Source organism: Girardinichthys multiradiatus, chromosome 6 (genome assembly GCF_021462225.1).
Source record: "Girardinichthys multiradiatus isolate DD_20200921_A chromosome 6, DD_fGirMul_XY1, whole genome shotgun sequence".
NCBI classification, from domain to species: domain Eukaryota; kingdom Metazoa; phylum Chordata; class Actinopteri; order Cyprinodontiformes; family Goodeidae; genus Girardinichthys; species Girardinichthys multiradiatus.
The window spans coordinates 16,078,183-16,089,654 of record NC_061799.1 but is presented as its reverse complement, the minus strand read 5'-3'; the positions used below and the strand labels follow the sequence as shown (position 1 = coordinate 16,089,654).

Genomic DNA, 11,472 nt, shown 5'->3' with positions numbered 1-11,472 from the left:
GGACCCACTGAAGTATTGCTTTCAGATATGACAGGATAAATGGTGAGATAGGAAACATGTTCACAAACAGAACAGTGCTGCATGGTACTAGTTTAATGAGATGCATACTGTCAGAAGTGCAAACGAGTTTATACCCGTAACTTTCAACATCATTTTTATTGGAATTGAATTGAATATGAACAGAAAGGTTGTTTGTGGAGGTACTTTGAGATTTAAAGTAGATTCTTCTGTTTCATTATTTTACTTGGAATATGGTAATCCAAACTTTTAAGTGGAAATTGAACACACCATCTACTTCCCTAGATTGTTGTAGAAATGTGATTACATGTGTATGACCTTGAGATTGATTAAAAAGTTGTGGGGCAACAAATAACCACTTCCTAGCCGACCTCTTGGCAGTTATAGAAGGTTTTGAAATAAGTTTTTTGGAAATTAAGAACAAACTCTCAAATAGATAAAACACTTTGCTTTTACTTTAGCAAGCTGAGCACAAAACAGTTGAAAATGACATACAGTATACTGACCTCCAGTGAGTAAATGGTAAAGTAAATGTATCATCATATCAAGTGTCTTACTTGCAACTCTGAAGAGGACCCTTACTGCCCGAGATAAACTTTTTGACCGTGCATTTGCTGTGATAACTGCTGCAGAATTTTGAGCCACATAAAAAGAGAGAATAAAAAAAGCTAGATTAAAAAAATAAAAGTAAATAATGACTTAAAAACATGAGACTAAACCAAACTGTTAAAAACTTTTAAAACCATATTAAAAGCCAAAAAAGATCCATCAGTTACAGAGATTTTGTATAACTGGAGATTTTGCAGAACAGTTACATAGTGCAAGTACTGGTGGGCACTGTGAAAGGTTTTAAATTTTTCCACAACACTGAATCAAAACAAGAGCAGAAAATGTGACTGGCATTTGCTGTACATAGAAAATCTACATTATCACATACTCCGGAGATTGTGTCTGTTGTTCTGTCCTTGTAGAAATATAAAAAGCCAAAGAACCTTTGCTTCAAAACCAAACACAGAAATTAAATGTGCTTCTTGTTTTAATATTAACTTTCCATATAAGGCATGAGTCTGTTTTGTTATAAACATTTTTTTGGTCTTTTTACTCAGTTATCTAGAAAGCAATGTGCACTTGTCCACAATCTTGAATTAAATGGAGCATTATTTACAGCAATACATCCACAGACCTCCTTGTCATCTCGTTATTTGATTTCATTCTTGTATTTTCAGGTTAAACGAGTAAGAAAAGACAGCATATGCCAATGTTTTTTTTCCACCCAGATTGCCAATGTGTTCATCTGCCTTTGGCACAGACACACCACCATGAACAGAACATCACTAACAAGCTTCTCATTTGGATGTTAAGAATAGATATACGTTTTAAAATGCCAGATAAAATGGAAGATGTGGATTAAAAAGGAATACTCAAAGACATCAGCAGGGGCCAGGATTATCAAATTTCAAACTGTTAAGCATAACATAACTTATTCACCACATGGATAATATTACCACCCACCACCTCCAACCCAATTGTTCTGTTTCTGAAGAAAATAGTTATAAAATGAAAGTCCTCTTCTTTTGACTAATTTTTCCAACACCACTCCAAAGTTCCTCTTAAAAGATCAGATCTTAACAGAGATTATTTCTGCAGTTCCAAACCAGAAAAATACTTTTGAGAATAGATACGATTCTTGACCTGGTCTGGTCAGAGAGCTCGCCAAATGCATGGCAGTAATAGCAAAAGTACTCCATTCAGTTGGCAAAGCAGAGTCTCTGAAGAAGGATAAAGCTGCACCTACCAACGAACAAAAAATGAGGAATAGAAAGGCCCAGCATGTAGATTTCAGAGTTGGTTCATCAAACTAGGACTGTCCATGAAGCATCAACTTCACTCTGGGTGTAGTAAAACTCCTGAACCAAGAGTGCTAATCTAGCTAGCTGCAAAGCTGGGCCAGGTCAGGTTCGGGAAAAGCATTAGGGAGCTTGGAGTTGAAGATCTGCAGAGAATCCTTGATTCGTGCCACCTCTCCTGCAGACAGCTTGAGACGGTGGCGCAGCAGACAAGAAAACAGGTCAAGTGGCTGCGGCGCTGGTGGAGACAGACGGTTAATCCGATCTCTCATCTCCAGCAACATCAGAAAGGCTGCGTCCTGTGTGCCCTGTGTGTAGGGGTAGTCGAGTTGGAGAATAACATCCTTAATGCCTTCAGGGTCAAAGTGCATGCTATATCCAAAGACTTTAAGAGTGTTGATCTTCATGTAGCCCATGTTTGACGTCTGATCATCCAAATCCAAGGGTTCATAAAAGAGAGTTTCATTCACCGTTGGATCGTCTGTGACTATGCGGCTCCGTAGGTAGATGTGTACTGTTTCAAAGAAAGACTTCCACTTATTTCCCAGTGACAGTGTCCAGTTGTAACACTGTGCATTGGGAATGCTGTCCAGTCTAGTTCTCTCCCAGTCAGAGAATTCAGGCTGATTCACAGGCATGAACCAGCTTTCTGAGTGGCTGCCCCCAAAAGGATTCACATAAATGACAGGCACAGGTTCCAGTGTTGAATTTTTAGTTGAGCATATTTGAAAAGAAATACCCATTAGCATGTGGATGAGGTTGGATTTGTTTTTGTTGCTCTTGAGTGTAAGTAACATCCTCTTCCTCCAGGCAGGATTGAACCAGCTTCCCAAGCGGACGTCGTTGCTGATGTAAATGGCATGGACCTCTATTCTGCTGTCCAGTCGCTGAAGCAGGAACTTCACCTATGGAAGAATCAGTAGATAAGCAATGTTTCTGTTATGACTTTGAAGTCATATTTCTCTAAGGTTAATTGAAAATATTCAAAATTATGGAAAATGTAAAGAAACTAAAGGTCAGTGTGCACTTTCAATAACCTGCCTTTGAACTGACTTCTCCTAACCTTCTAAACAATAAAATGATTTCTGAAAAATTTTTGTAATTTAAACCAGTTTTAAGTGAAGGCTTTTGATTTACTTTTTGGTCATGCAATTGTCTGGCACAGTGACCATAATGGCAAGTGATTTACTATTATCAGTGACACCTTCTGTCTTATATTACACAAAAGGTTCCAGTAACATTGGAGGATAAAAACCGCCTATGAAAAGCTTACATATTAAATATGGGCATGAGTGTCATAAGAATTTTGAACATAAAGAGGAATTTGAACTGTTCTTTTCTAAGGGTAGAATGATAACAAAACAAACAATGTGAATAAAGAAGATTGACAATCTGGCAGATTATCTCTAATCCACACATGGCTACAGTCTGAACATAGAGGCCCCCTAATGTTTGATTAGATGTCTTAGATGGCCTTTAGCAAATTACACCTCGATTATACCTTTTTTGTTGCCATCTACAAGATTTTGACATAATTTTGCCTGGATATTTGACTGCCCTTTTTGGTACAATTTTTTGATTTCATTTAAACTGTTTGGACTATAAACTGCTACTTTTTTCCCACACTGTGGCCTATACAATGGAGCGGCTAATGCATGTTTTTTTTTCAGTAGACCAATGAAATTGATGAGTAGTTCACAGAGGTCCAATGAACTTGTGCGATAAATCAAGAGCACTTTCACAATTCAATTACTGGTATTGTAAATCAGTCATTTATATTCACCCTCATCAACATGGAAAATCACCAACGGGTTTCGAAAGGCTGGACTGCTGCGTGATTAAGGGGACCGGGTGTGCTCAAGTGAGAGCATCAACGAAGAGGCTGAAGTGAGTGACAAGATCCTGAGGCTGTTCAATTCGGACACTGAAGAACAGGACTTTGATGGTTTCAGTGCGCAGGAAGAAGATGAAGAAGGCGATCAATGACTTTTGACCTGGTAGGCTGCAGTATATATCAGTTAGGAGATATTGGAATGTTGTTCGTGCACTGTTCAGTAAAAAAGCATAAGCAACGTAATTTGTGTGTTACTGATAACGTACGTATATTTAAATGTAGCCGTGTTACAGGCACTGTATGAAAAAAAGCATTTGCAATATGCATTTGTTTTTAATACCATACGGATTAAGTAAAAAAAATCCTCACGTATAATATCTTTCTCTGTAAATATCTCATATTACAAAGTGGAACACCCGCGGCTTAAAATCCGGTGCGGCTTGTACAAGTATGAAATTGGTTTTCTTTCTAAAATTAGAGCATGCGGCTTTTAATCAGGTGCGCTCTGTAGTCCGGAATTTACGGTACTTGCCTTTTAAACATACCCCACAAATTTTAAGTACACTTAAAGTTGGCATCAGTCCAAAAGCTTGAGGTTGGGATGTTCCATCCATTCCAAAACTACTTTTGATCTCTTTGCTTTCTTTGTCCTTTTGGAGCTCATTATGTTTCTAAGTTTCAACCATCTAACTTCTGATTTAAGGATAAGTTAAAAATTTGCAGGTATTCCTCCCTTTTTATAATTCCATCCACCTTTGCACCACACCAGTTCTAATGCTAGTTTAACAGCCTGGGAACCTCTACCATCATTAGTTTCCATCTCAAGGCTCGAGGCACATCTCAAGGCTTGAGCCTTGGTGGTTCGTAAACATCCAAACCAATGCCCTTTGTTCTAAGGGTGAAGGTTTAGGTCAGATCGTTTAAACCTGGATAGAATTGAAGGTCCCAACAAAGCACTGATCCTAAACACACATCAAAACCACTTTTGGAATGAAAAAAGCAGACCTCTGGAATTGTATTGTCATAGCCCCACATTGAATAATTTTAAAATGTTTAGATTATGCTTAAAAGCCAGGTCTGTGCCAGGAAACCAACCAATTGAACCCAACCCAATCAAATGAACAATTCTGCCAAGCTGAATGGACAAATATCCAGCAAGTTATGCAAAAAGCATGTGATCTTGGTGCAGTTTTCTAAGGGACTTCAATCATCTTAGCAGATAATATGTTTATATTTGAGCCTTTTGTCTACCTGTTTTTGAATTTCACTGACGTTTTTGGTTGTATAATTGTCCCACACTTGAAAAATAACTTCTTGATTGGATTCCTAACGGCCAAAGTTATTATGACATTTATGCCCAATGTGAATGTATTTAGACTTTTTACTGGAATTGTATAAATGTGGTTAATAGAAGCTGCGAGAACCTCAGCATCAGGCATGTCCAGGTCAAAGTTCAGATAATGGTCTAGGGAAGCCCCGATGCTCGGACGACAGGAGCCAAGATGGAGGACATTGCCATGGTGACAGGCTCCACATCGGGTGGCATTGTCAGTGGCACACTGGGAACAGGAATTGGGAGAGGTGCCCACAACACATGGGATTGCTCCTTGGCAGGTGGGCTGTTCCACAGGACAGGTACAGCTCTTAGCCTCCTCAGAAAACATTCCCAGGACTCCGTGCTCATTACAGTAGAGCAGAGACTGAGCCGTACCCAGCCAAAACCTAACAGGCCTTAAGAAGAAAAAACAGAAGAAAAAACACATAAGTAAAATTTTATGTTAAAGGTCTGACAGTGCTGTCAATAAACAATTACCATTTTAATCATTTACCATTGTTTAGATCTATAACAATACAGAAACACACTACCAGTAAAAGGTTTGGACACACCTTTGTCATCCAGTGGCTTTTCCTCATTCTGTTTCTCTTTACATTGTAGATACATAATAAAGACATCAAAACAATGAAGCAAACTTATTTAGAATTACGTACCAAACAAAAAAATGTAGAATAACTAAACACATTTGTTATATTTTAGAATAGTCCCCCTTTGCTTTGATTACTGCTTTGCACACTCTTGGCATTCTCTCGATACAGTCTTGAAGGAATTATGAAATGTAATAATAAAATAAAGACAAAATATTGAATTCTCTCGATACAGTCTTGAAGGAATTATGAAATGTAATAATAAAATAAAGACAAAATATTGAATGAAAAGTTGTGTCCAAACTTTTTACTGGTAAGTGTAAATGTTATATGTAAACAAAATGTTAATCTTCATTTTCTTGGTAAGATTTAACAGTCACACAACAAAATATACTTACTTCTCAAACTGTTGTGAAGTCATGCACACACAGAATTATATACTCTGTAAATGATCCATTCTTTCAACAAGTAATTGCCTGACTGACTAATGTACCTACCTACCCACCTTTTGTATAGTAGATTCTTTGGTTTTGGTATTTTTGTTCTGTTTAGTCCCAATATATTTTTGTTTTTGCCTGTTTAATCCCAATGATGTCACCCACCGGTTTTTCATGCTTTGGTGATATTCATGTCTGAAATACTTTGATTTTGTACATTTTGGAAAAATGTTAAATTCTCACATTGCATTTTATCCTGCTAGCATCTTGTCAGTGTTCAGACAATGACTAACAAAACAATATATGTCACCACCTAAAGCAAAGATGAAGCATATAACTAGTCTAAAGCTATGGCTGTTTTCTCTTGGTCACACAAATTTTAGAATGAATAACCTGCACCAATGTGCCCCAGTGTAAAGAAGTACATATAGAAAATGTTATTGTCATTTTACCGATCTGAAATGAACGACGTGTTAGTAGAGACATGAATGGGGAAAAAAATGCATGTGCACTAATATTGTTTGCATGTTGAATCATAGATTGTGCAAAATAGCCAAAACAGTTGGAATCATAACATTCCTTTTTGTTTTTCTGATTCACAACAGTTGCTTAAAATTTTGTTTGATATTTCTAGCTAACATATTTTTTTATATTTTGTAAATCATAAAATTGGTTTTCCAGGAACATATTTTCACTCACTTTGCTTCCAGCATCGTTTCTTTGCCTAACACCAGTCTCTAATTGCCAATTACTGGTTTTGTGTTGGGCATTACACTACTCTTTGTAATATGTTCTCAGTTTGCTTGGCAATAACTTTTTTTTCTTTCAGCAGCACCCTGAGGTTTCCTGTTATTAGTCTTTTTGTTATCCATTTAGTTGATGTCCAACTGTTATGTTCTCTCATCATCCACAACAAAATTATTTAAAAATATAATTTGAAATGGAAACATTTTAGCAATGTTTGTATGCAGGATAAAATATCTCCCTTCAAACAATTCATTTAAATTAATAAAGATGGACCAATTTTATTAATAAATGACCTTGACATCATTCTTATAATTTATAAAATATCTAAAAAATTGTAAAATCACAAATTTTATACAGAAAATATGGATGAATTACTTTCATTTTTAAAACGTATAAAATGTGTTCCTCATAGCCTATAAGCCTATAAGTGTACATATTTTAGATAAAACACAGTAAACCACATTTTATGTCATACTTTCCTTTTGATACTTATAATGGGGATGGAATGGTCTATAAAAATAAAAAGTTTTGTTAGATTGTGTCAGTTTAAGTCATGTATATCAAATTGTCAGCTATCTGGAGTCCTTTTGGATTTTGGGCTACTTATGATGATGGCAGTAAGAAAATTGAGCGGATTTGAGCTACTGCACCCTACATGAAAGTGGGTTGTCATCGTGACTAGATGAACAAAACATGGGGCATTTTACTGTTTTTCCTACAGCTTGCCACGATAAAGTTAACAGCAAACTTCCAATTTTGTCAAACCAATATTTAATGTTTCCAACAAACCAGTATTTATAGTGGATAACACGTACTGTATAGCAACTGCCTGCAAGAGCTGTATAACACATGTTGCTCATACTAGTGACATGTTCAAAATGTTGGCTGATTTATGGAAACATGTCAGATGACAGTGCAAAGAAGAGAGTGAGTCTGGTAGGAAAGAACAATTTCTTCTAAAACAACTGCAGGGGGAAGAAGTAAAACAGAAATTACAACTCAAGCGTTAGGGTGTTTTATGAAAAAAATGCCAGTGCAAGTAGTTGGATTTAAACTGATGAAGAATGTTCTAATGCTGCACTACAGTATTTCTCTTCCACACACTTCAGCAACATCATTAAGTGTAAAGATGGGGAATTATAAAGGCTTTTTCTGACACACCAGATGTAGTCTGGTAATTAGTGAGCTCCTTCTTTGTATTCTTGACATTCACAAAGTCTCCAAGATTGCAGAAACCCTTTATAGTAGCCTTACAAAAGCTTATTCTATTAGTTCTGAATTTCATAATGAAAAATTAAGTTTTGACTAATAATTTAAGGCAGTTTGAAACATTTTTGATGAAAAAAAGCATCTTCAAATCAGCAAAAATCAGCAAAATTTTCAAATCATGCAACAGACTATCTTTAGCCTAGACGTTTAAGACACAATGTGTGGCAAATTTCTGAAAAAGTCTAAAGGATTTAAAATCCTGAGCCTTTTTCTTTTTAAAATTTAGACCTGATAAAAGGCTTAACTTTATATTCATAACGTCATTTAAATTGTGATTAAAAGTCTCCAAGGAAAGTACACTCATGGGTAAGATATAAAAAAACACAAATTTACACTTCCCTTTTCTCACAATATTTGCACCTTCAAGTATTTTGTCTTTTTAACCTTTTTGAATGTTAAACATTAAACTGTCACTTTGTGGAATTATTGCATTCTCTTACAGATCTTAAATAAACTGCAGTTTTATAATGCTGTTTACAAGGCAATCACACAGTCAGGTAAAAAACAGAGCGGGATCAAACCAAACATAAATCGTGGGACAGAATTACGTATGGAGAGAAAATAAAGTGACATAATGTGTGCCTAGGTGGAACATATCAAGAGGACTAAGAGTAAGAATGCTGTTGCCATGGCACTCTATCCAAAATGTACACAGAATCCCTCATAAAGTCAGCTTGAAGAAGCTCCAGCCCACAGATTTCTCTAGAAAAACTATTTTGGAGATTTTAATTTAAAAAGATTATGTGCACACTCGCAATTATGTGTTTACATTCATGGCTTTAAAGTACAATGTGAAGTTCTTATATTTAAAATCAGGCTTAGTATTTTCATCGTGGTTAAAGAAATTGTAAATGTCTCAGAAATGCAATACTACTACTATTTAAATCTACGCATGTTTAGCATGGACAGATAAAGACTTCCAGACACTTATCTCCAGTTTTAAAGAGTCAGGATACACCCTGGAAAGGTAACCTTATGGTTTTCACAAAACAACTGTCTTTACACTGAGACTGAATTACACATAAGTTGACTCTTTTAGCTGACTTCTACATGTAATCGGTTCAACTGCCCTTTATTTAGGCATATTAGAGCAAAGGATACTTAATACAAAAACACGCCACAGATTTTTATTTATAAGAAAATGTATCTCTTTCTACTTCACATTTATTAGTTGATCTGTGCTGGTCTATCCTATGAAATCCCAATAAAATACCTCTGTGTTTTTGGTTGCAGCATGACAAAATGAGTAAAAGTTAAAGATGAATCCAAAAAAGTACATGAGCTCTCAGTTATAACAAACTATACTTCAATCATTTAGTGCATTTGCTGACAATGTTGTAATGGTTTACCTTTCTCGGGGCAGACTGATGCGGGGTTGCTTTGGGCAGCGTTTGCTCAGGGTGAAGAGCTTTCTCACAATTTTTTGGGCCTTTCCCAAAACCATTGCGGTGCTGGCTTCCAGCTGGGCGTAACGCTTCTGGAGGGACAAGTCAGCTGACCAGAACTTGGCAATTGTGGACATATTCAAAAACCGGTCGGTGGGCAACTGCTTCAAGAAGGCTTTGAATTCATCTGAAATAAACACAAGAGAAGCAGGTAGAGGGTGAAGAATGAGAGAACAGAAAGAAAATTAGATGATGTCATGCAGTCTGTTTAAGCCATCCAAAACCCTTTAGTCTTACATTTCTTCACTGGTGGTATAAACAGAAAATGAACAAGGAGCTGGAAGAGTTTAATGTCTCATTAGAAAATACAAAAAGCTGTTTTCAGCTAATAAATTGGATTTACAAGGTAAACATGAGAGCTTTAATGTGTGGGTATTCTCATTCAGCTAACTATTAGAGTCCCATCATGCTCAATGTGGTATCACTGTCAACACTGTCATTTAGAAACCTTGAGAAATGGCTGTCTGGTGTCACATGCAGATGGGCATTTCCATTTATATTGTAAATCTTTAATTATGAGCCCAAACAAACTAGGAGTGCACCCATAATCACAAGCTGAATAGACCAATAAAACTGTGGGAAAACAGCAAAAGGGCTTCTAGCTCTGGGGTTTCCCCTTTAAAATGGAAAACAACTGAAAAACAGTCTTAAATTTACTGCAGATTCTGCAGCGGGCACAGCAGGTGTCCATCAAAAACAACAAAGCCAAGTGTACAGAAACTCATGAATTTGGCTGTTCAAGACAACAACATTATCTACATTCAACAGCATTAGCCAAGCAAAGAGATTAATACCATGTACAAATGATCTTGTTTTAAACAAAGTTAGCAACAGTAATTTACAGCAGTGTCAGGTTTTTAAAACATATGTTGACAAAACCCGAAGTTTGTCAAAATTAGTTTTTTTTTTCAATGAGAATAATATACCTTTAGATTTTAACAAAATTAAAACCCCTTCATAATAATGTCCAGTTATTACATCAAGGATTCAGTAATCTATCTAAAATAAGTTACATTGTGCATTTCAAATAATTTTGTAAAGAGCTGCTATAAAATATTACAACATAGACAGGAGGCAGGAGATTTTCTTTTTACATTTTAATGATTTTATAAGATGTTTTTATTATAGGACGGAACCACCTGGGGCTGATTTTAGGTTCTTCATTTTTTTCTAGTTTAAACATTTAATAAAGGTCAAATAAATATTTTTGTGGCATTTAATAAGATGGCATTAAAAATACATATGTAACTCAAAGATAAAGTGAAATCAGAGCTCAATCAACTGAATACCAGCAAATCAAAGCACTTAAATGTACTCTTGATAAGTAACTTGCTAGAATATACTAATTGTGAGCTAAGGTTTTTAATCTAAAAGCCTATTTTACTTAAAACTGCAAATGGTTGATTGATCCAAAATATTTATTGACCAAAATACTTGAATTTGTAACAGATTTTTAAAATGTTGCTCAAATTGTATTTACATTTTTTACATGCAAAATGGGGCAAACTGATTTTGTTTATCCAAAAAAATATTTTTAAATTCAAATTCTAACTGAACAGGTTTTATCTGTAGATGTTTAAACACAGTTTACAGCTCAATTTCAGAATGAAAGAAACTCATACAAAATAATCTTACAAGAGTTAACAGATCACTGAAGTATATCTAATGAAAATTGTACAGAGTTACTGCATGTACCCAGTGGCCTGTTGGTACGAATCACGAATAGTGATGAGTCCAAATAATGAGAGGAAGTGAAACACCTGGTGTAGTGGTGCAGAGAAGATAGAGGAGATGGTGGTGGATTTCAGAAGGGACAAGCACACTCTCTCTACCCTGCACATTGAAGAGGAATGCTGGATTTGGGAGTTCAGTCCAGAGGAGCTTCTAACACTGTGCGTTGGAGAGCATCCTCTGCACCTGCATCACAGTATGGCACAGGAGCTGCACTTCTG

General features: G+C 36.0%; 1 protein-coding gene across 1 annotated transcript in view; it reads right to left on the bottom strand.

The window, feature by feature from the left end:
- Nucleotides 1-451: 451 nt before the first annotated feature.
- brinp2 (bone morphogenetic protein/retinoic acid inducible neural-specific 2) overlaps nt 452-11,472 on the bottom strand; it is a 309,436-nt gene continuing 298,415 nt past the window's right edge. Inside the window, exons 7-9 of the mRNA XM_047369231.1 lie at nt 9,425-9,647; nt 5,124-5,430; nt 452-2,770 (exon numbers count right to left, since the gene is read on the bottom strand). Coding sequence (XP_047225187.1) covers nt 1,949-2,770; nt 5,124-5,430; nt 9,425-9,647 — 1,352 coding nt within the window. The 3' untranslated portion in view covers nt 452-1,948. The remainder of the gene's footprint in view (nt 2,771-5,123; nt 5,431-9,424; nt 9,648-11,472) is intronic.